Source organism: Podarcis gaigeae (assembly GCF_964106915.1).
Source record: "Podarcis gaigeae genome assembly, chromosome: 5".
Lineage (NCBI taxonomy): Eukaryota > Metazoa > Chordata > Lepidosauria > Squamata > Lacertidae > Podarcis > Podarcis gaigeae.
This window is the reverse complement of record NC_139681.1, coordinates 73,450,941-73,476,091: the sequence shown is the minus strand read 5'-3', so window position 1 is coordinate 73,476,091 and position 25,151 is coordinate 73,450,941. Positions and strand designations below refer to the sequence as shown.

The following is a 25,151-nucleotide window of genomic DNA, read 5'->3' as shown; positions in this document are numbered from 1 at the left end:
CCGTGAAACTAAGTTTTTACTTCAGTTCTTCCGTGATTCTGACAGAACTAATGGGATTACAATGGGAGCTGGCAGTGACCCCTATATTTAGATGTCCTAACACTTCTTTACAAAGGATTGCTGTGATTTATTTTAATAACTCTCACACCTCCAGTGCTGGGGAGCAGAGAGGGGAGGGGTCACACTCCAATTGTCCCAAGGGGTCAGTATGCACAGTAGGACCAGCCTTTGCTGTGTTCCAGTTAGAAGAAGAAAACATTTTCAAAGGTCATTTTTCCTGTTCTCATTTGCATTTATCAGGCACACTGTGGTGATCTGTCTAAGCAAGTTACAAGTCCCAATGCAGTCTCAGGCATGTAGCCAAAACAACCATACATTCATAAGGCTTGCCAGTGGACATACAGCTCCTGAAACATGATTTCTGCTCAGGCACACTTTGTACTATATTTTTGTAGCAGAAACTGGAACAAAGTTAGTAAATTAATTAATACCACTTCAAAACTAGTCAGTAGCTCAGACGTTCAGACCAATTCCAAAACAACCCTATAAAGACCAAATTTGTTCATACTTATGAAGCTTGACTTACTTTTGATCGATAGTTAAACTGAATAGTTTCCTGTATATTTGTAGTGAAGTGTTCATCTTGTGGCATCCAGGATCATTTGAGATACATGTAGAAGTTGGCAGTAGGGAACGGGGGCTCAGAGGCTTTGTAAGCAGCATGGAAGCCCTCAAGGGCATCATTGTGCCCATGGGCACCCCAATGGCAAACATTCAGGGGACAGCCAGTAAGTTCCACCACTGCTTAGACTGTATACCAACTTGTGCCTACTTGATCCAGGTTTATGTAAAGAATACAATTTTGCACATCTCAATTCTTATGGTGGGGAATGTGTTCTTCAGAAGTTTATAGCAAATTGTAGCAGCTTTCATGAGATTGAACTGTTGTAGAGGTGAGACAGAAAGTTGGTTTATGAAACTGCAGTTTTGAACTCAAGTCCATGCAAGGATGGAAACCTCAACCTTCATTTAAGCTACTCAGCAGGGGCTGGTATTCTAAGCCTGGATTTGTATGAATGGTGAAATGGTTCATTCAAGGTTGAAGTGGGTGCCAGAAAATAAAATGGCTGTTTCAGCACTGTTTTCAGTATTTTAAATGCTGCAGGTTAAACTCACTTAAGTTTCTGAAACCAACGAGATTTAAAGGAGCTCAGTCTAAATAAATACATACATACTGTAGGTCACATGGAGTCAATATTGCTGCCTGGTTTTTCCCATTATTCTGAAGCTCCTCTTGGGCTATCTATCTGGAAAGATATACTCACATTGGTCTCATCTTGATTATAATTAAGAACAGGATTTGCTTATTTGTTTGCTAAGGAGGTGGGAGGGCAAATATGTAATAAATGATTATCATGATCCAAAGGGCTACATGTGAAATGCACTGGGGTTCTCCTGCACCTCCCCTTTCCACAACAACCTGTCCTGCTATCCACAAAGTGTTTCTGAAGGTTAAGGGGACCGTCTGGCATAGGAATTGTTGCACTGCAATGGGACATAGCCAGAAGGGGAAAATTCATACACATGCAGGTATCTGGATCCTGGCTTATTTTTTTTGGGGGGGGGAGGGTTACATATACTATAGAGCAGCAATTATTTGCTAACTATCAGTCATTTTGGGACGTGGGTAGCACTGTGGGTTAAACCACAGAGCCTAGGACTTGCCGATCAGAAGGTCAGCGGTTCAAATCCCCGCGACGGGGTGAGCTCCCGTTGCTCAGTCCCAGCTCCTGCCCACCTAGCAGTTCGAAAGCATGTCAAAGTGCAAGTAGATAAATAGGTACTGCTCCGGTGGGAAGGTAAACGGTGTTTCCGTGTTTTGCTCTGGTTTGCCAGAAGCGGCTTAGTCATGCTGGCCACATGACCAGGAAGCTGAACGCCGGCTCCCTCAGCCAATAAAGCGAGATGTGCGCCGCAACCCCAGAGTCGGTCACGACTGAACCTAATGGTCAGGGGTCCTTTTACCTTTACCAGTCATTTCTGTTAGTCTTCAACTAACAAGACTTTTTAATGTTTGCATTTTCAGTTATATTGCTTTACAGAAGAAAACAACCCGAGCACTTCACAGGGTAAAAAGTTCAAGAGTGTTGGAGAAAGGGCCATAGGTCAGTAGCAGTGCCTCTGCTTTGCATGCATAAGGTCCCAGGTTCAATCTCAAGGTAGGGCTGGGAGAGACTCCTGCCTGAAACCCTGCAGTGCCGCTACCAGTAAGTGTAGGCAATACTGAACTAGACAGACCAAGGCTCTCACTTCGTATAAAGTAGCTTCCTATGTTCTTATGAGAAATCTGTGAGAAATACATATTTAAGAATATCAATTTTAACCTTATTAGTGTCAAAGTAACAAATATTTATAAATGCCTAAAGGAAATACTTTATCTTAATGAAAGAAAACAAAAAAGCAAAAACAAATGCATCGCCAACAACTATTTATTTAAGTTGAATTCCTCAGTTCAGACAAAAATAAGTGGCATTTCTAGGTGGAACTGCTTTGAACATAGATAACTGTGGGCCTCATAAGTTCCAAAGCATTCCTAAACAAATGTATAGAGTTCACACTAAATGTTTAGATACATTCTTCAACGCTGTGTATCTAATGTTTTTGATGAAACCACGCTGATCCCACAGACCAACACAAAGATTTCAAAGATCCCACAGACCAACTCCATAAAACCTGTGTTAACTAAATAAATAAAATGGACTCTCCCATATTGTGAGTGCTTCCCTTGTTCATGGGGGAATATGCCTTTGGTTGCACATCATTCCAAAGAAGTCCAAAGAAGAACTGCCAGTGCTTTTATTTGCCTATTCTCTGAACCACCCAGTCCTGTTGGCAGAGGGGGCAGCGGTTGTTCTGTTTCACCCACAGTGACATGCAGCAGTTGTGGAAGGAATGATTACACTCTCCCCAGACCACTGAAAGAAAAAGAAGAAGAAAACTAAGCAAGTTAGAAATGGTTAGATCTAATACAAAGTGCTAGCATTTATCTCAATATATATTCAGTATTGATGTAGGACTTTGCTTTTTGTAAACAACTATACAGTCATGGGGAAAAGAAAGTGACCCTCTTTGAATTCTGTGGTTTTACATATGAAGACGTAGTAACAACCATCTGTTCCTTAGCAGGTCTTAAAATTAGGTAAATATAACCTCAGATATGTCATACACATGACATATCACACCATGTCCTGATTTATTTAACAGAAATAAAGCCAAAATGGAGAAAACATGTGTGAAAAACTAAGTACGTACTTACTGCTTCCATGGAAATTAAGAGGCCAAGTAGCAGACAGGTGCTGCTAATCAAATGTGCTCACTTAATTGATCATCAGTAAGTGTGCCCAACTCTATGAAAGCCAACGTTTTAGCAGTTTGCTGGTCTGGAGCATTCAGGTGTGTTATAACACAATGCCAATGAGGAAAGATGACACAATGCTCTTAGAGAAGCAAGTGCTGCTGCCCATGAAACTGGGAAAGGTTCTAAGGCCATCTCCAACCAATGTTAAGTCTATCATTCTGCAGTGAGAAAGATTATTCAAAAGTAGAAAACATTCAAGACAGTTGCCAATCTTCCCATGAGTGGATGTCTCAGCAAATTCACCCCAAGGTCAGACCCTGCAATGCTCAGAGAAACTGCAAAAAACCAAATTATATCTCAGGCCCTACAGGCCTCCGCATGTTAAATATTAAAGTTCATGACAGTACAATTAGAAAAAGAAGGAACAAGTATGGTTGGTTTGAAAGGGTTGCCAGGAGAAAGCCTGTTCTCTCTAAAAAGAACATGGCAGCACGGATTAGGTTTGCAAAGATGCATCTGAACAAACCACAAGATTTCTGGAACAATGTCCTTTGGCCAGGCCAGACCAAAGTGGAGATGTTTGGCCATAATGCACAGCGCCACATTTGGTGGAAACCAAACACAGCATATCATCACAAGCACCTCATACCAACTGTCAAGCACAGTGGTGGAAGGGTGATGCTTTGGGCTTGTTTGGCAGCTACTTGTTTCGCAGGGCTTGGAAACATTGCAGTCATTGAGTCAACCACGAACTTCTCTGTATACCAAAGTATTCTACAGTCAAATGTGAGGCCATCTGCCTGACAGCTGAAACTTGGCTGAAATTGGGTCATGCAATGGGACAAGGATCCTAAGCACACCAGCAAATCTACAACAGAATGGCTGAAAAATAAAAGAATCAAGGTGTTGCAATGGCCCAGTCAAAGTCCAGACCTCAACCCAAGTGAAGTGCTGTGCAGGACCTTAAGAGAGCTGTACGTCAACAAATGCCAGCAAACCTCAATGAATTGAAGCAACGTTGTAAATAAGAAAGGACCAAAATTCCTCTGCAATGATGTGAGATACTGATAAAGTCCTACAGAAAATGATTACTTCAAGTTATTGCTGCTAAAGGTAGTTCTACAAGTGATTGAATCATTAGGTGTACTTAGTTTTACACACATAGCTTTTCCATTTCATCTGAGGTATTTACTTAATTTTAAGATCTTCTAAGGAACAGATGATTGTTATTATGTCTTCATATGTAAAACCACATAATTCAAAGAGTGTGCACTTTCTTTTTCCCATCACTGTAGCTATGCTCCAAAGCAGTGTCTTCCAAATATAATGAAATACCATTTTTTCTTGAACAGCAGGCGTTCATGCCACCCAGCATGACACAGAATGGTTTGGGATATGACCTTGGAATGGTGGGATAAATCTACTTGTTCAAGGAAAGAAGCCAGGAGTCTGACTGAGCATGTGAGAATTTGGGTGTGCCAAAGTAGTTCAAAGTAGCCTAAGACTTTACAGCACATGAAGAATTGTTGTCTAAGCTTATTAGCATTTCTTACTCAAATACTTCACTTTTACAGATTTCGCTCTCAGCACCATTCTAAAGCTATTATTATTGTGTGGAGACAATCCAAAATATACTTCCAGAATACCAGGCAGAACCTATTTGGTTTTAAAAGCTGAGGTATATATTTGCTTTTAAAAGCTGAGGTATATATTTTTAAGTTAAAAACAAGTACTGCAAATTTCTTCTGTGTGAAGATTTCAACCCAGCACCACTTTTCATGTTCTTGGTTAATGCATTTTAGCAGTTGATAGTGCTTTGCTACAAAAATTACCATGTGCTTAAGTGCAAAATATCAGACTCAGTACTTTCTACATCTACAATATTTTAAAAGCAAGATCAGTCTGGAATACATACAAATAAGTGGTGGTAAGAATTCAACTTTTTAATGCCCATTTTAATAAAAAGCACAATACAAAAAGAGCACCCTTGAAACCTCAAAATCTGCAAGTAAAATTAAGTTCTGAAACCAAATGTTTTTTTTGTTTTAAGATCCCAAGATTTCTTTCAACAAACCATTTTTATGAAAAATGCCTGAAGATACAACAGACCTCACTAAATCAAATGTTTTAGCTTATGTAACTAGTATTTCATGGCTACATACCCATACATAAAAGACAAATTGCAGATTTCCTATGGCCAAGTATTTTATACAAATGTATGTCATTTTACATTAATGAAGCTTTCCTGAATTTTATTGCACAAAAATAAGAGCTATTTAGCTGAAACTTTAAAAAGCACCCCACTAAGAAAAAGCCTTTGGTTGAATAACAAGAGAATGAAATCACAACATACCAACACAATCTTCTTGTTTGTTTTCAGCTTGACATCTAAGGCAGGCATCTAGATGTAAACAAGGACAAGACTAAGTATGATGTTCAGAAAGCAGCTCTGAAAAGTGTGTTTCCAAAGCATGTAGTCACTGACAAACATTTAATGGTGCGCACATACTGTGTCATGTAATCTAAGCACCTCAAGATCATTAATCTAAAACTTACCCTAATACATGACCTTCCACTAACTCAGCCACTTCCGCACCACAAAAGCTTGGCTCTTCCAACTTACTTTAGAAAATTTAGGGTTCACACTGATAATTAATAGTTTGCTTTCTTTGTGATCTCATCTTTGTCTGAAGGACTATGTGGAGAAATGTAGTGAACAATCCAGTAGTAAATTAATTCACTGTGTAGTAATTCCTCTTCCTAACACACCATTTCTTAGAAGAAGGCCCTGGAGCAAATAAACTGAGTTAGCTCAGTTGGTAGAGCATGAAACGCTTAATCTCAGGGTTGAGGATTTGAGCCCCATGAGCCCCCTAAAGATTCCTGCATTGGCGGAGGGGATTGAACTAAATGATCATCTTGACACCTTCCAACTCTACAAATCTATGATATTCCGTGCAGACAGTATGCCTCTGTGTAAGGTACACTGGACTACTTTGGGAAATTGGCCCCCAAACACAGCCACATTGTTACTTCTATGGTTATTACAAAAACACCTCAAATGGAAGAAAATGTAACTGGAGGATATCAATTCGGAAACATTTCGGAAACAACTCCACAGTGTTTCATTCCTGTCACCCAGATGTGTAATTCAAGCATACATATGATAAAAGAAAAATTAAAACTGCTTCTGGTGAAAAGATAAATGGGCATTCTACCAATTTAGGGAGCCAATTGTCCACCGGCACTGGTCACAGAGAAAGCTTAGCTTTACCAGTGCTGCCCTTAGGCCAGAAAGGGAGTGGGATGTGCCACCATGAAAACGGATACAGCACAAAGAAAGCATCCTACATATAGTGATGCTCAAAGTCAGAGACAGCATCCTTTTATTACAGATGCATTAAATCACATATATCTTCAGGAACAACAGCAAATAGAAAAAAAGGACTTGTAAAAATGCACTGAAGGATAGGAAACAGGATCTGCTCTAGTGATTGTACAGTTCATAAGGGCAATATTTGGTTACCAAATGGGAAAACCAGCCAATTCATTTATTTTGCACAAGCTTACTCATGGGTATGCACATTGTAACAAATCTTACTGCATTCCCATGGTGATACCTTCTGAAGTGAATACATAAAAGACTTGTTAACGTCCAGGTATAACCTTTCATAATCTTATCCTGAACAGAAAGGCAGTGGTGGTGGTTTGCTTCCTCAGTTAAAACCCCGGGATCCTAGGATCGAAAAGGAGCAAGCAGCATGTTCTTCTCTTTAAAACAAAGAATAGAAATGCTCCAACCATTTTTATTTTAGGTCTCTCATGGTCTACAGCGGCCTAGATGCTCTCTCAGGGGCAAGGCCCCATACGTGAGGCATAGGAAAGCAGCCAGGAGCCTCTCCTCTGGCCCAAGGGTGGGGAAGGGGCGCAGGGCAGGCCTTATCTCATCAAGGCCCATGTTTAGGCACTGTTTAGAGTTGCCGGTAGCGTCGGCAGGGCTTCCTGAAGCAGCAGACGAAAAGGCCCGTTCCCCCTCCCTCCTACCCGGGGGGAGGAAACGCCGGCGCCCTGTGGCCTTCGCAAAAAAACACGATAAAATTGAACAGTAATATTGCCCGGGTGGGGGGTGAGAAGAGACACTTCAGGAACCCCTCACGGGGAGGAGACGAGGCCCAGCCCGGCCCAACCCCGCCCAGGGCGCCTGAGAGAGGACGGAGGAGGCCGCCGCCGCCTCCGGAGCGAGGCCTTTGTTCCGGGGCCCGGCTTTCGCCGCTCCCTCGTCTTACCCATGACCTGCACCCGGCAGATGGCGCAGGTGTCGCACTCGACGTCCCAGCTCCACATGGCCACGGCGTTCCACTTCTTCAGCGAGAACATCTTGTCGACGCCGCCCGACTTCGAGCCCGAGAAACCCGCGTGAGGAGCCGAGACACCCGGCTCGTCCCCGTCCTCCACGTCGGCCATGGCTGGGGGCGGCAGGAGGAGGCGGCGGCGGAGGCGACGGCAGCAGCTGCTCGCTTAACCGCCCGCCTGGCTCCCCGAGCGGCGGAGCGGAGCTCTACCACCACCCAGCGGTGGCGAGAGGGCTGAGGCCTAACGCGGGACGGGGCCTGAGCTCTGTGCGGGGTCGATTTGCAAGCCTCACCGCAGAAACATGGGGGGCGGGGCGGTGTCTTGTGCCACAGGCGCAAAATCCTCCGTTATAGCCCGTGTTAAATAAGCAGGGAAACGTGCAGCTTTTGTATATGCACAACTGCAGTGCCGGATTTATGTATTAGCTAAACAAGCTATAGCCCCACTCTCTTGATTTAAAGAGGGGGAAAAACCCTGGATGTACATTTCCAAAATATAAGATAAAAAACAAATAAAATAAAACCTACATACAGCAATAGTGTTTTGTGTTTTGTATGGACGTATGAGGTCCATAAATTACCATACAGCATATATTCAACACAAAAAAACCCATCGACAATTTGTTGTTGACAAAAGACAGCTGGACATATAAAGGGCCCCATTACTTTCAGTAGCTTAGGGCCTCATCAAACCTAAACCCGTCCCTGAGCTGCTTACATATATGTATGGAAAAAGAGGGTGCATCCTTTTATCATGAGACCAGAGTGTGTTGCCAAGTTTATTTACTCTGTGTAATGCATTTATAGCCTTTTTCTCCAAGGAGCTCAAGGTGGCGGACAAGGTGGTTATCCCCCCATCTCATTTAGTCCAAACAACAACCCTATGAGGTAGGTTAGGCTGAGAGGCAGTGACTGGCCCAAGGTCACCCAGTTGGTTTCACAGCCCAGTCGAGATATGAACACTGGTCTCTGAAGACCACTTAAGTGGCTGCTTGTGTGTACGGTGCCAGTAAAGCAGGAGGTTATGTTTTGCTTTGAGACCAAGGACAGGAAACTTCTCCTTTTCAAAATTCTGCCATAATTTGTTATATTTCCAGTGTTCCTCTGAAAGTCTGAGTTTTGCTTGGAAGAATTCACCTTTTTCACAGCTGTTTCACACTAGGTCAAAATTTTCATTGAGCTATCCCATCATGACCCCAGTACAGTATCTTTTTATGATTAGGCACTGACAGTTCTAGCTCCATAAGTGTATATCTGAACTTATTCATTTATAGATGATCTGTGAATGACATACATCTCCAAATAGCAATGAAAATCAAAAGAATAATAAATGATACAAATGTAAGTTGTACTACCAGGAAGGTTTATTTTGGCAGTTGCATACTTTTAATCCAATAAAATGGAAGTGGTTGTAAATAGTTATAAAGTAGTATAAACTGTCTTTGTAGTATTTCAAAGATTAGAACATCATGTAAATAATTGCTGAAGTATGTTAACCTCTTTGAACCTAATTTCTGCAGAAGGCAAATCCAGACTTCATCACTTGGTTTTCTGTAAAATACAAAACAAAACACATCTTGGAAGATTCCAATAAGAAGCAACGGTATGTGGAATAAACGAAAGTAGCTGCATACTAAGGTCTAACACACTAATCCAACAAGAGGAAGTGTACACACAAGTCATGGTCTCTCCTTCCTTGAAGGTTTTTAAGCAGGTATTAGATGGCCATCAGTCATGTATGATCTCGTTAAGATTCCTGCATTGCAGGGGGTTGAACTAGATGAGCCCTGGGATCCCTTTGAACTCTACAGTTCTGTGATTCGAAGCGGATACTCTGCAGGCATTTCTTTCACCTTAAGAGCCCAGTCCAGGAATGGGGGTTCCATGTGTACAATCCCAGTCTGGACAACTAGGGCAGTGCCCTTCATAATGTCCTATTAAAGTACATAAGTGGGACCAATAGAAAAAATGGGGTTGGGGAGTGGCAAAAACTACCATACACTGCCCTGCCTCTGCCCCACCAGGCTTAATGGAGACCAGCTGCCACACTCAGGTTGTCATCACTATCATCAGTCATTGTTCCGTTGGAAAAAAGAGGACCAACCTGATCTAGCCATCTACACCCTCTTCCCACCATTTCCACACATCCTTAGCTCCTGGATCTAAATTTTTAGCCTGGAGAAATTGTTACATGATGACCACAGTGCAGAAGACAGATCAGGATGGTTGGCTCTCAGTCCAAGCCACTCCCCTCTAGAGGCCCTTGCTGCCTCAATTCTCAAGAGGCAGCCAGGAGAAATGGCTGCAAATGAGAGTTCTGGGAGAGGGGATGCCAAAAGACAGTTGTTTCCAATTAAGCAGATGGAATCAACATTATTCTTACAACTCTCTTGGATGACACTATATGGAATGGCCACCAATGGATTATTCCACTCAGTGCAACTCATTACTGTGGAAAGAATTTCAGAAAATAAACACGATCTTTTACCAGTTTACCTTTAGTTCTGAGACTTAACACAGAATTTTGTTCCTTTCCCTTCCTCCCATGGTTTGCAGCTCTCCAACAATTATTTGTTACTTAAGATTGTGGGATCAAGGTATATCTATACTTTGGGGGAAGACTGCAGTATTTCTATTATGCTGATGACAGTACAGTCCATGAAGGTCTTATTTATCTTCATTTATCATTAGCTCAGTAACCTTGTTTCTAAGCAAACAGCAGCATCTCAGTACATCTTTGTATTAACAAAGGCAAGAGCTTTATTAGTGGTGTCCTGGCAATGGGATGCCCTTTCTAAAGAGACCTGGTGCCTGAGCTACAATCCTTTCAGTGCCAGGCAAAAATATGATTCATGCAAGCATTTTAACTTGTTAGAATGTTAGCTTTAAGGATTTTTATCTATTGTTTGATAATTGTTTTTGTACTGTGAAACAATGGGTTCTGTACCACCCCAAAATCTTCAATAGGACAAATGTGGCATATATATTAAATGGTGTGTGTGTTAATATGTATAAATAGATAATGAAATAATAAATTATTGCACCTTTTTCTTCCTCTTTTTTGCTGTTTTTGAACAATTCTTGAAAATTTCCCTGAAGGTCATTGATGACATCTGGGGTGTTACCTCAATGTTTATGTGTGGCATTTTGTCTATAGAGACAAATAATAATAATAATAATAATAATAATAATAATAATAATAATAATCAGTCAGTTTACACAAAAGACAGTACACCGTAAACAATAATAAATACTCATAACCATGAAGAACATTTAATAGTAAGCTATGAAGACTTGTCTGCACATAAGTTTTCATCCCTGGGTGATGACAGAGTCTGACCATATGGGTCAGGGAAAGCCTACACATAAAGATAAGCCATTACAAATAACTTTCAATTCTTTCTTGGGTTGTCACTATCACAGGGATCAGTATTTGGTTAAATGAGAGAAAGTTCCAAATGGGATAGGTCTGAGCAAAGAAGATATTATGGTGCAATCCTATGTATATTTGCTCAGAATAGTTGCCCTTGGTTCATTTGAGCTTATTCCAACATAGTTGTGCAGTATCAACACATGTACAGTGGTACCTCGGGTTAAGAACTTAATTCGTTCCGGAGGTCCGTTGTTAACCTGAAACTCTTCTTAACCTGAGGTACCACTTTAGCTAATGGGGCCTCCTGCACTGCCGCTGCTTGATTTCTGTTCTCATCCTGAAGCAGAGTTCTTAACCCAAGGTACTATTTCTGGTCCGTAACCTGAAGCATCTGTAACCTGAAGCGTCTGTAACCCAAGGTACCACTGTATAAGCTGGCAAATCTAAAGGCTTATTGACTGGAATTATCCTACCTTTCTTTCGGTCCTTAAGAGCTTCCAATATGTTGATTGCACTTTGTTCTCCTATAGCATTGCCATCGATATCAACTTCCACTAGATGGTCAGAGTACCTGATTAGACTATGATAGAAAATATTAACAATTAAAATTGTTCCACAGTTCCACAGTACCATGAATGACAGGAGAGTGTGATTCCATGTCCTGTTAATCAGTTGCCTTACCTAGTCAATAGCTGCACAAACTCTCTGATGTTTTCTTCTGTTTGGCGAAACCTTCCATCTATGGCATTATCAGCCAAATGCAGCCTAGCTAACCATGGGCCAGGGTCAGGTTTCTTATGTTTTTTCTTTGAGACTGCAAATCGTAAGCACATAATTATTATTTCTGATACAATGAAGATTGGCAACTTCAGGTTACTCTGCATCCAGTACAGCTAGTTTTTGAAGCTGCATTCACATGACGTAAACTACAATCTGTATCAATTCTGTAGCTCGTTGACAAATTTGATGTGTTTTTTCCTCAAACCAGCTTCAACTAGAAAACTGGATGAAGAGTAAGTGTTAACATTTATCTGTCTTAATGTACCTTTCCGTTTCTTTTTCTTCCTACTATTTTCCATAGTAGGACTATTTGTCTTCGAAGTAGTGTTCAGATTCGCAACTTTTGAGTCAAGATCTGCATCTTTGTTCGCTGCTGAAAATGAAAAGGCAGTAAGTTTAAATTTTGTTGTTACGATTTCCCGCAGGCCCTCCTGAAAGATGCTCAGCATCCAAATGAACACAGCTACCCTGCCTGAATTGTGCTCTCTGAGCTCCTGGCTGTTGAGTTATATGAGTCAGTTTTAAATACGCCTGGAATCAAGCATTGCCACAGTTATGCTGTGGGGTGGGGTAGAGGGGAGATGCTTCTATAACTGCTTCGACTGCCCAAATCCAATTAAAGAACTGCTTGAGTTAACTCCAAGCCTATAAACCTGATCCTTCAAAACATCTGCATGACCGCATCATTAGGAATCTCTGATTCATGCAGCAGCCTCCTAACCATCAGCACATTTTGCTGTTTGCAGACATCACTATCAAGCACAGGCTGAAGGACTTCGCCCTATTGCTTCCTGCACTGCTCTTTATATCCGAAATCAAGTCAAACTATACAGAACTGCCCCTTTTCTCCAGAAGCGTTGCAGACAATCATGGGATTGCAACAAAAGACTGGTATTTCCACACTTAGGCTCCTCAGCTAGGATGCCTTCTTTACATGTCTTTTGTCTTAACTGACCTCTCCCGGAGCCAGTTCCACTGGCTGCTGCTTGTGGGTTTGCTTTGTAGCTCTGCAGCTTTGCCTCCATTTTCAGTAAATCCATGATGTTCCCTTTCTCTTTGTTATATACTAAGCTTGGATCCTAGAGCAATAGGCAAGTAGGATCCTAGAATGCAACAACTGATTGGCCTGCAGGAAAAGACCAATCAGGCTCCAGGAGTGAAGCAGAGCCAGCCAATCAGACAGGACTCATTGTGTAAATAACGTATATAAAAGCTTGAGGTTTGGGGGGCAACTCATTCACTGTTTTACAAGCTGCAATAAAGAGCATGAAATCACTACAGGACTCCGAGTATATTTCACTCTTATTTTTAAAACTTAAACAATGGGAGGTTCTTGTAGAGTTTCACCATCCGTTCATTCCCTGTCAAAGCCAGACACCTGAGAGATGTGCAATAGCTTGTGTAAAACATCAGGCAGAACATGAGGCTGTGCTTTGATGCTGCACACAGTTCTGGACACGAACCTCAAGAACCACCAAAGATTTGCTTCCATATATACTTTATATGCATTGCTCTCCAAAGCCTGAGTAGATCCTTGAAACAATGGCAACTCATTGAAGATAAGTGAATGGTGTCCATGTTTCCTTTTTTGAAACTGTCAGTTTCTATTCCTCCTGTTTGTTGTTTTCACTATTTTTCATATGTTGTTGTTTAGTCGTTTAGTCGTGTCCGATTCTTCGTGACCCCATGGACCAGAGAACGCCAGGCACCTCTGTCCTCCACTGCCTCCCGCAGTTTGGTCAAACTCATGCTGGTAACCTCGAAAACACTATCCAACCATCTCGTCCTCTGCCGTCCCCTTCTCCTTGTGCCCTCCATATTTCCCAACATCAGGGTCTTCTCCAGGGAGTCTTCTCTTCTCATGAGGTGGCCAAAGTACTGGTCCCTCAGCTTCACAATCTGTCTTTCCAGTGAGCACTCAGGGTTGATTTCCTTCAGTATGGAGAGGTTTGATCTTCTTGCAGTCCATGGGACTCTCAAGAGTCTCCTCCAGCACCATAATTCAAAAGCATCAATTCTTCGGCGATCAGCCTTCTTTATGGTCCAGCTCTCACTTCCATACATCACTACTGGGAAAACCATAGCTTTAACTATACGAACCTTTGTTGGCAAGGTGATGTCTCTACTTCTCAAGATGCTGTCTAGGCCTGTCATTGCCCTTCTCCCAAGAAGCAGGCGTCTTTTAATTTCGTGGCTGCTGTCACCATCTGCAGTGATCATTGAGCCCAAGAAAGTAAAATCTCTCACTATACCTCCATTTCGTCCCCTTCTATTTGCCAGGAGGTGATGGGACCAGTGGCCATGATCTTCGTTTTTTTCATATAGACCTGTCTTAAAAACAGCCCAAGAAAATGCATGGCCATAATGAACTTTGTCCTGTTTGTATTGTTTTTAGTGGAGTTCTGTCTAGAGCTGAAATATGTAAATGCTTGAGTTGTTTTAAAAATCTTACCATTTAATTTTAACATCTAGAAGGTTAAGGTTGCAATCCTATACACACACCTATGTGTAAGTCCCATAGAAGTCAATGGAACTTAGTATGTTACAGGATTGCAATGCAAGTTGTGTGAGTGAATTGCCCCAAAGGCAATCCTACCTTCAAGGCTGAGTTGAGCATTTGCTTTCTTTACTTGTCCAATGCTTTCTTCAAACTCTGCTATTGGTCTGAGGAGTTCTATGGCACCCAAACATTGCAAGTGATTACCATTCAGGAACAAGTTGCTGCAATAAACAATTTAAAATGATTTCACAGACAATGGTTAAGTGTTATTTCAACATATTTTCTTGTTTTTAGAAGCAGATTTTCCCCCATTACAGAAATTTTAAACAAAACAGAAAACACTTATTTAGTCTATTTACAAGATATATAGCAATAAAAATGTTAAAGCAGTAACATCAGTGCCATCAACAAAAACAGCACAAGCAGAATAAAAACACTCTAAAACAGTTAAAACCCAGCTCTAAATCAATCAATCAATCAATCAATCAATCAAAACATACCAAATGGCAGTTTGGACTACAAGAGTTGCTAATGTTAATCCACTTTTGGGCCCTAAATCACAGTAGCAGAGGCTCAGAGTTAAAAGCTTTCTATTCCCATCTAATCCATCAGTAAGTCTATTGACACAGTTATCACCACATCTGTAAAGAAAATAATAAATTAGATAGACAACAGTTTAAAAGAAGGCTGTTTATTCCTACCTTAAACATATAGTTATTTAGCCAGTATTCTAGTATTGTAAATAGGTTTGATTTTAATTGAAGCAAGTCATTTAGACACATTCCTGGAAAGACTTAAACTGAAAAAATAAGGGAACAATACACAAAAAGCTGGCATAAAGTAAACTTGGTATAAATGAAATTGGTGTGAAGTACAACAGATCCAAAAGAGCAGGGCTACTGCTGGCTGAGCCAATATAAGTCCAGCAGAGGGAAAACAAACCTTTAAAATAGTGTTTGAGTTACACCATCCTTTTTGCAATCTTAACTTATGCTGGGTCATCAGGTCACATGACAGAGCTAAATAGGCTTAGGATCCAGCCTAAATCCACCCTCTCTGGTCCCACCTCTGCCATGTCCCCAGAAAGCCCCTTTTTCCTGGGTTTAAGACAAATTACTATTAGCTGGACTTGGTTCAACCAGCTGGTCCTTGAGATTTACATTACATTTCCATCAAGGCATGTAAGAGATAATTGACTGAATTCAACAACCTGGTTCTATTAACAGAAGCCAGACTCCCATTAGTGCAATGGGGCTTCTTCCCACCAGCTTACCCCCATGCCTCCCCCAAATCTGCTTTGGAGGGTTGGGAGATACCATAGAGTAAGTTGTCCTGCCAGGTTTAGCTATGTCCACTTCCCCTCACCTGGGGAAGAACTAGGTAAGAGCTTGTTCTCTTCCAGTCTACCTGAGAAGTTCAGCGTGTGAAGAGGTTTTGAGCTGGTTGCTCCAGCTCAACTACATCACATGGATATCACAAGCCACTCTCGAGTTCCTATACCAATAATCTAGGAACTCCTACATTGCTTCCACAGCTCCTCTTTTCTTTAGGGTGAAGAAGTGAAACTAATAGTTTTTCTTACTTGGAATAATCCAGAACAAGAGAACTCAGACGGCTGTAAGGTAGAGCCATTCCAAGTCTCTTCATGCTCCAAAGGTCTAATACATGATGAGTTATTTCTAATTTGGAAAAGGGGTAGATGGTACGTCCATCCAGTTCTAGCAAGATTGCCTAAAACACAAATAAGAAGAACAAAAATCCAGATTTATCCAAACGATTAACACTTCAAATTTGAATTCTTTGCGTGCTTTGAAAGTGTTCGTACTTAGCTTAGTCCTGCCACACTAAAAGCATAACATTCAACATTCCTGGACACCATAGTTCTGTATTTAACCAGTGGCGTAGCGTGGGGGGTGCAGGGGGGGCCGGCCGCACCGGGCACAACATCTGGGGGTTAGGGTTAGGGGGCGCAAATCCACGGGTTAGGGGGGTGCAAATTACTTGCCTTGCCCCGGGTGCTGACAACCCACACTACGCCACTGTATTTAACTACATGGTATGAATACGATTTGATGTAATATTTTTCACCCTGATGTCCATTCATCCTACCTTTCTCCAGTGCTAAAAATGTTAATGTACACTCTCTATAGTTTACAAAGAGCTACCATGGAATAACAGTTATTTCTCCATTGTAGTTCCCTAGATGGTGGCCAACACTAGTCAGGGAAGAGGATTAGACTGACGAGTCAGATGGCTATATATCAGGCCTGTCCAACAACTCAAAAACTTTCGCTCCCTCCAAAAAACTCTGGTCAATCCTCCAATGACAATGGGTAGATCACTGCCAGTTTTTTTATGCTGTGAGTAGATCGCAGTCTCTTTGGAGTTGGACAAGCCTGCTAGAGATCATCTGTCATGGATGCTTTAGCTGAGATTCCTGTATTGCAGAGGATTGGACCAGATGACCAATGGGTCCCTTCCAACTCTACAATTCTATGATTCTATGATCTGTGACACATTGAGGTCTCATGCTTGGTGGTAAGCAGATGTGCATACTCACAGGTGTCTGGTTGAGTCATCAAATTTGCCAGCAACACTGTCCTCTTAGACCCACTCTAACCTACTCACACTTGCATATTGGGCCAGGGCTAGAAAAATGCCATTGGTTTCTCTGGGGTCCAAAAAACACTGTTCAAGTGCCTTTGTTCCTTGCAAAAAAAATTAATTTAGCTGCTTCCAGGTCCAGAGCTAGCAACAAGTGAACTCTTGTCAGCTGGATGGTGAATAAGTTCAGCAACAGCAAATTGTTCCCCACTTAAAAGATCATCCCAAGTGTAAGATGGAATATGGCATCCATAAAAAGGGCTCGGGCATTCTGGAGAACTACATTTCCCAAGGTCCCTGGTACCTGGGTTACAGGTGTTGCAGCCTTCAAGCAAGGCTTTTGGTGGTTGTAGCCAGTGGCAGGTACTGTATGCTTTGTGGGAAGAGAAGGGAGAAGCTGCAATGGCAGGAACTCTGAGTCTCAATTCTCCCACCCTCAATAATACACTGGCTCTCTCCTCCAATGACTGTGAGAAGCTGATGTCTACACTGTATTTATTTTATTTTGAGTTGGTTGTGAAAGTCTCAGGTTCCTTTACCAATGGCTTGTGTTCAAACTTACAAGGTTTGCAATATCTTGAGGATATAGGTTAATTCCACAGATACAGAGCTCCTTCCCTCGCCGATATCGTTCATCTCGAATAGTCCTCAGTAAAGGAGTGAGATAAACTGGATGCACATTTCTTGATAAGCTCTCTACATTTGTAAGCACAAACTAGAGAAGAAAAAGAAAAGCTTGATAACAATCCTGCCACTAAAACTTTACTGATTCCTTTTATTTTTTCCTCTTCCCTCAATTTCCTCAACAGAACTTCCAGCATTAATATAAATAGTAGAGGTGACAGAGGGCATCCCTGCCTTGTGCCCTTCATAATCTCAATGTTTTCTGTAACAATACCGTTAATTATCAACCTTGCCTTTTGTTTAAAGTAAATAGCTTCTATTCTATATCATTATGGAATGGGATGTCCCTATTTTCATTGGAGAAATGTTGGAGGGTATGTCTTTGGCATAGGCATCATGCAATATATAATTACCCACACTGCACTAGTGTGTCTTTAGTGCTCTTTCATAATAAAGGAGCCATCAGATGTACAATCTGCATGGTTTAATTTAATGGACTTTTTAGCAAATTGCAGGGACGCGGGTGGCACTGTGGTCTAAACCACAGAGCCTAGGGCTTGCCAATCAGAAGGTCGGCAGTTTGAATCCCCGCGATGGGGGTGAGCTCCCATTATTCAGTCCCAGCTCCTGCCCACCTAGCAGTTCAAAAGCACGTCAAGTGCAAGTAGATAAATACTATTTTTCGCTCTGTAAGACACACCAGACCATAAGACGCACCTAGTTTTTGGAGAAGGAAAACAAGAAAAAGTATTCTGAATCCCAGAAGCCAGAACAGCAAGAGGGATCGCTGCGCAGCGATCCCTCTCGCTGTTCTGGCTTCTGGGATAGCCACGCGCAGCCTCTTCATGGCAGCGGGATGAAGGCTCCCCCTGCCCTGAAGATGTTATTCTAAAGCAGCAATGCTGCAGCAAGCAAAGGCTCTAGCAGCTCAGTCAGCTGCTTGTGGCTGCAAAGCCAGACAGGATGTTTGTGACTGTTGCCATGGAAACGAAGGGGCAGTCCATTCTCCTTATTGAGCACAGGATGTGAGCTCAGGATGTGTCATATGACCTGTACAGGATGTACATGGGTGGAGTTAGTAGTTTCTCTCTGTTTGTTGAAGAGAGCAGACATCTTTTACTGTATAACTGCTAAAGACAGGAATAAAGACATGTAGATACATTTCTGTCTGTGTCTGATTCCCCTCCCTGGGGATATGCAGGGAGGAGGAGAAGCAGGAGATGCAGTGGTGTGTTTTTCTCACAGCCTGAGGAAGATTGCCGGAACGGACCTCGTGTGTTTTTCCTGCCGGGAGTCGCCGGAGGGAGGTCAAAGGAATTCAGCCAGTGCCTGGACAGATAGGCACATACCTCTGACCGAGGCAGAATTCCAACAGAAGAGGCTTCACATGGCGAAGCTAGAACAGCGAGAGGGAGTGCTGCGCAGCGATCCCTCTCGCTGTTCTGGCTTCTGGGATAGCTGCACAGCCTGCATTCGCTCCATAAGGCGCACACACATTTCCCCTTACTTTTTAGGAGGGAAAAAGTGCATTTTACAGAGCGACAAATACGGTAGGTACCGCTCCAGCAGGAAGGTAAACGGCATTTCCGTGTGCTGCTCTGATTCGCCAGAAACGGCTTAGTCATGCTGGCCACATGACCCAGAAGCTGTCTGCAGACAAACGCCAGCGCCCTCAGCCTATAGAGCGAGATGAACGCGCAATCCCAGAATTGTCCACGACTGGACCCTAACGGTAAGGGGTACCTTTACTTTAGCAAATTGCAAATATACAAAGAAAGAAGATAACTTCAGGTTAACCTACCTCAGGAGAGAGGGCGAGAGGGCAATAGAGTTGCTAATCAGCTAGAACCATGCTTCCCTCTAAAGGAATAATTTGTTGTTGTTGATTAAAAAATACAGTTGGGGTATAATCTCCAACATCATTTGTTTTTAATTCACAAAGGCACGTCAATTTTTTATTTATAATCCATTCTTACCTTAGTAATGAACATATCATTTGTTACACATTGCTGTAAGTCCTGTTTGATAGTTGGACTGACACAACTTTGGGATGCCGTGCAATGCTTTTCATAAGTTTGCAGGAACTTTTCAAGGATATTCATAGCTAAGCCGGCTTTAGGTTTCGGTTTGCCTTTTAGCTTTGGCATGACTTCTATCCTTGATGTTTTCAGTTGCCACAGAATGTGGACTCTGAAAAAAGAATAGTAGGTTTGAGGAGCAGAGGTTGTAACTTGTAGGCCTTCCTTAAAGAAATCCATTGTTCTTAAATAGATTAGGCTTCTAGACCAAAATCAGGGAAAGGAACTAGATTCAAGAAAAAAAATAACAAGTCATCTGTCCTGGTATGAGGCTGTGTACACATTTGATATAAATTATATATGTGTGTACTGCAAAAGTTTGTTTTAGGGTATCATGTGATTGATCTCCATACTAGTGATCTGATGAAGCAGATTTTTGAGTCCCCAACAGTCTAATTCAAAGGAGTAGGTGCTAATCCTAAATCTTTTGGTTTTATCCCTCTATGGGGATGTATGGAGAGCTCCTCTGTCAATGTAGTCCCTTTGCCATCCAAGCTAGTGTTCAATATTCTCCAATGTTTCTAGTCCTTTCAAGGTGTTCCACCCACCAATAGGAATAAGGGATGCAGATGATCCACCAGCTTAATCTCATGGTGTGATGAGTGCCTTGGCCAATAGGAGCAGAGGCACACCTCTGACACCGAAGAGGGTTCCCACACAGCAAACACAACTTTTACACAGATATAATAGTAGGAAGCAATAGCTTTCATAAACAGATCCTGTGTTAATGCTGAATTCAGACATATTATTTTGTTGGAGAAAATAATAATTTAATCAAACTGTGTTTTGATTATTCTGTTTTCTTTTGAGTCTATGGCCTAGCTAAACTAAAAGGGCCTGTACCTGTCTTTTACAGTACAGAACTAGCCGCTCTTAGGTACTGTACATAGTGAATGTCTGTTTCAGAACACTGAAAATAATAAGCTGTTAGAATCTGTGGTGGGCATTGTATGCATGAAAAGAGAATCAGCTAGGCATGGCAATTGTGATTCATCTTGAATTGTTTTGTAGACTGATGAAAGAGGACATTGGAAGACATTTAATGTACAGGAAAATTAGTCAAAGTCTTAATAAAGAAAGGCACTTGAAAATGATTATATGTAATCACATCATATTATGAGGAGGGCTGATCTGAAGAGCCAAATGATTTTGATTGTTTCAGGATGATGGCATTGGCTTGGAACTGTGATCCATTAATCAGTGAAATTAAATGACGTTTGTTGTCTGGAAGTGTATAAAAAACATTGCGTCAGATGTGGTTCTTTGCAGCCTTCACCTTATTTTTGAGGCTGTCCCTGTGTACATTTGTATCTCAATAAAGGCCTATCTTTTCACTTGGAGCCTGCATTCTTTTCCTTTGGGTTTATGTGAGGGTAACCTCCAGTCTAGGAACCCCCCTTTAAATATATACAACACATTAAATTCCCAAACTCAGTTTACTGCACACAGAAAACTGAAGCAACCCACAAGCATTTCAGCTGCCTTTTGGATTTATTAGCACAATACACCAACCAGGCAGATTTATTCTATACAGCAGCACTGGTTGCCATAGCAATACCAGCCCTGAATCCAAACAGTCTGTGAGTAGGATGTTAGGACTACTGTAACTGCCTCTGTCAACAGACCAGAGCGCATAATTCTGCTACACAGAACAAGCTCTGCTTGCCTTTGTGAACCATGTACCAAACATAGGAGCCCCAATCACAACCCAATACAGAGGTAAGTGTGCTTAAGGCCACTGAAATCAATGGTGCAAGGCTGAAATTACATGCTGAATTAAGTTACATGCATCTCCCCGTGGTTTTTTCCTCTCCCCTACTGCATATTCATACACAGCTGAGAAGGCTGCAGTCTTCAACATAAGACTGGGATGGGGGTGGGGGTAAATGGTTGATTAAAACTTTCAACTCAGGCCACTTACCCATTCAAAATCTCCCCTTAAGCTGATTTTCATTGTATGTAGGGTGATTTCGAGTAGGGGCCTGATTTTGAGCAGGGGGAGGGAAATGTTGGAGGCGAAATGATAGCAAAATCCCTGTTTCATCCTTTCAGTGCTCATATTTTGCCCTGACTCCATCCACTTGGTGGAGAAAGATGAACACTGGGAAGAGCTACATGGCTGTGACTTGTACATACAGTGGTACCTCGGGTTACATACGCTTCAGGTTACATACGCTTCAGGTTACAGACTCCGCTAACCAAGAAATAGTGCTTCAGGTTAAGAACTTTGCTTCAGGATGAGAACAGAAATCGTGCTCTGGCGGTGCGGCAGCAGGAGGCCCCATTAGCTAAAGTGGTGCTTCATGTTAAGAACAGTTTCAGGTTAAGTACGGACCTCCGGAACGAATTAAGTACTTAACCCAAGGTACCACTGTATACTTCTCTGCATAGGGCTGGACACTTGGTTTTCAGTATTTGAGTGTTTGACGGGCAATATCGGTTTGCTAATTCATTTTTTTGCAAAGCTTTTATGCATCTTGGTCATAAATTCAACTTCATTATATGAGAAAACATGGGAAGCCAGTTGTTCACATACTGCTATGAGTTGGGGTGGGGGTGGGGGTGGCAGTATGCTGAGACTCTTCTGATTCATGGATCCAGCAAGGATTCAAATGGTTGAAACAGCCAGACAGTGTTGTTGGCATCCACCTGTCTTGAGAGGCAATGGAGTGCACCTCTGGGGGTGAAGTCAAACTGTTGCATTAGTGGCACTGAAGTGAGCTCCCTGGGGTGCAAGCCTGGGCAGTATGTATGGAGTCCCTGGGCTGCCCAAATGACAAGACACACACACCACTCAGCCTTGCTGATGTGGTCCAAAGGAAAGCAGAGCAATATGTTTGGCACCAGTTTAGGTGCAGGAGTTGCTGGAAGGAGGCGTACAAGACACCACCCCACTTTGTGTAGGATTTACGCCTTAACCTTTCCTTCCTTTGAAGATATCCTGCAAAGCAGCAGCAGAGGTTTAGGATCAGGGTTTTCCCAGTGGCGTAGCGTGGGTTGTCAGCACCCGGGGCAAGGCAAGTAATTTGCGCCCCCTAACCCATGGATTTGCACCCCCTAACCCTAACCCCCAGATGTTGCGCCCGGTGCGGCCGGCCCTCCCTGCACCCCCCACGCTACGCCACTGGGTTTTCCTTCTCCTAGATGGGCTACCTTCCCAGGTTGACGAGCAAACCTCTTGATAATGGCCCATAATAATAATAATAATAATAATAATAATAATAATAATAATAAACTTTATTTATACCCCGCCCTCCCCAGCCAAGACCGGGCTCAGGGCGGCTGACACCAAGTATAAAAACAATTGATTGAAATACAACTTAAAAACAAGATTAAAATACAACATTAAAATATGAAAATACAGCCTCATTTGGAACTCAAATCAAAAAAGTTTGGGGGGATGAAAACGTCAAGTCTTCACCAAGGCCAACTATCGAGACTGGGCCTATGTGGGCCAGAAAAAAGCCAGGCAAGTCCCCAAATAGGAGTTCCATCACATAAGGAGAAAGGAAAAAGGAAAGAGGGGGAGGGGGAGGGGATCTAAATATATAACAAAAGAAGTGCCTCTGTGCCAGACAGCAAATAGGTTGGACAACCTCCTCAACTTGCTGGCAGTTAGAAAACAGACACAACCCAGAGGTGAGTTGTGTGTGTGTGTGTGTGTGTGTGTGTAAGTTAGAAGTGGAAGGGAGAGACATGTCTGATTTCTGCTTGCATCCAAGGCTGTGGCTATGAGTGAAGAAGCAAGAGCCTTTTGGGGTGTTAATGCTGTGAACCCATTCATCGTGGGCTCAGGTTGTATATATGTGTAAATAAACCATATATCATAGAGATAATGCAGTCTCTGCTGGCCTTCATTCCAAAGGAAACATGAACCCTCGATAAGAACCTGCGACTCCTGGATACTCGCGCCACTTGGAGATAGGGATGGTGTGCAACAATATGAAGAGCTCTGCATCTTCACAAACTCACAAGCAGGATCTGAGGGGGAAACCCCATTTGTGATTCCCAGCAACTGGTGCACAGCCTCTGACAGTAGAGGCAGAACAGAACCTTAGTAGCCACAGAGCCTTAGTAGAACAGAGCCTTAGTCTTATCCCCATAATTTTATAAAGGTAAAGGTAAAGGTACCACTGCCCGTACGGGCCAGTCGTGTCCGACTCTAGGGTTGTGCGCCCATCTCACTTAAGAGGCCGGGAGCCGGCGCCATCCGAAGACACTTCCGGGTCACGTGGCCAGCGTGACGAAGCTGCTCTGGCGAGCCAGCACCAGCGCAGCACACGGAAACGCCGTTTACCTTCCTGCTATAAAGCGGTACCTATTTATCTACTTGCACTTAGGTGTGCTTTCGAACTGCTAGGTGGGCAGGAACTGGGACCGAAAGACAGGAGCTCACCCCGCCACGGGGATTCGAACCGCCGACCATACGATCGGCAAGTCCTAGGCACTGAGGTTTTACCCACAGCGCCACCCGCGTCCCTCATAATTTTATAGATCTGACCAAACCTCTGTTTTTCAAAGTCACAATAGACTGGAACTCTATAAAACTCTAGTAAAAGCAGCTGCTGGAAGACTCTAGTGGCTGATTTAATGGAAGATAAAATACACTAAGCAAACCATGGAAATGGGCTCTCTCTCTAAAACGCCTGATAAAATCAGCTATAAGAATTGCATATTCACATGTTCTAAAGCACAGACATTTCTAACTCATTATTAATTTGTGTCACTAACTCTGTAATGTGTTTGCCCAAGATTTACTGTTGAAATAATAAATCACTGAAAAGCCCTAAATTGGGACAGGGAGAAGAGACACATACATACAGACCATCTTCCTTACATTTGCCCCTCGGGCTTTATTCATCATCACTGCTACATGACATAAGAAGGCATGCAAACCATTTCAGCTACTAGGACCTGCTGCTTGGGTACCATGGCTGGCCAGGACTTGCACTCGATAACTTTCTTGAGATTGCTCGGGCACAACTCTAGTTCTCCCATGAGGGAAGTAGGGTTCCTGCTCTTGGGTCCAGACAGCTATACTGCACACAGGCAGCTCAGGAATGGGCACAAAATTGCTCCAGTCCTTATTTAGCTATTGGAATGGCCATTATCCCAGGAGAATATGGAAGCCATAGCATCTGACAATAAGTGCACTGGCAGGGTTTTATTTTTGGTTGGATTCTGCCGGTCAGTCCTCAGAAGGAAGATGGGGAAAGCTTGGCTTAGTTTGCCCAGTTGGAGGAAGGAATTGTACTTACCCACTTTGGTAAACACACCAAATATTGCAAAGGAGTTGAAGTCTGGCAATTTGTAGGCTTTGTTAATTCTCGGAAGAGTGGGTACAGTGCCCCTCCCACCCATCCCATTTACCCTTTGGAATTTCTCTCTGAATTTCTCCTGCGCTTCCTACAACTGGAGTGTTTTCAGGTCACCTAGCAACCTTGTGACATGACTGAGGAACAGAGAAAGCTTGTTTTATTTA

General features: G+C 42.6%; 2 protein-coding genes across 6 annotated transcripts; both read right to left on the bottom strand.

Moving 5' to 3' along the window:
* Positions 1 to 2,471: 2,471 nt before the first annotated feature.
* RNF7 (ring finger protein 7) lies at positions 2,472 to 8,002 on the bottom strand. 2 transcript variants are annotated; one of them, XM_083739049.1, is made up of 3 exons: positions 7,652 to 8,002; positions 5,712 to 5,759; positions 2,472 to 2,975 (listed from the first exon to the last, which is right to left on the bottom strand). In XM_083739049.1, exons 1-3 carry the CDS (start codon positions 7,820 to 7,822, stop codon positions 2,919 to 2,921), a joined length of 276 nt encoding a protein of 91 aa, XP_083595175.1. In that variant the 5' UTR covers positions 7,823 to 8,002; the 3' UTR covers positions 2,472 to 2,918. The 2 variants fall into 2 exon arrangements, with proteins under 2 accessions (XP_083595175.1, XP_083595174.1); XM_083739048.1 differs by having other exon boundaries at positions 7,645 to 7,922.
* A 1,050-nt stretch (positions 8,003 to 9,052) lies between these two features.
* LOC310844702 (uncharacterized protein) lies at positions 9,053 to 25,062 on the bottom strand. Of its 4 annotated transcripts, none has more exons than XR_014564255.1 (12): positions 24,928 to 25,062; positions 19,568 to 19,781; positions 17,530 to 17,682; positions 15,946 to 16,094; positions 14,864 to 15,004; positions 14,460 to 14,584; positions 12,129 to 12,236; positions 11,765 to 11,897; positions 11,557 to 11,663; positions 10,755 to 10,861; positions 10,052 to 10,159; positions 9,053 to 9,252 (listed from the first exon to the last, which is right to left on the bottom strand). XR_014564255.1 is itself a non-coding variant. In XM_083739042.1 (11 exons), exons 2-11 carry the CDS (start codon positions 19,736 to 19,738, stop codon positions 9,250 to 9,252), a joined length of 1,206 nt encoding a protein of 401 aa, XP_083595168.1. In that variant the 5' UTR covers positions 19,739 to 19,781; positions 24,928 to 25,062; the 3' UTR covers positions 9,053 to 9,249. The 4 variants fall into 4 exon arrangements, 1 of the variants encoding a protein (XP_083595168.1); XR_014564256.1 differs by lacking the exon at positions 10,052 to 10,159 and adding an exon at positions 9,815 to 10,027 and having other exon boundaries at positions 9,053 to 9,261; XR_014564257.1 differs by lacking the exons at positions 10,052 to 10,159; positions 14,864 to 15,004 and adding an exon at positions 9,815 to 10,027 and having other exon boundaries at positions 9,053 to 9,261.
* Positions 25,063 to 25,151: the final 89 nt, after the last annotated feature.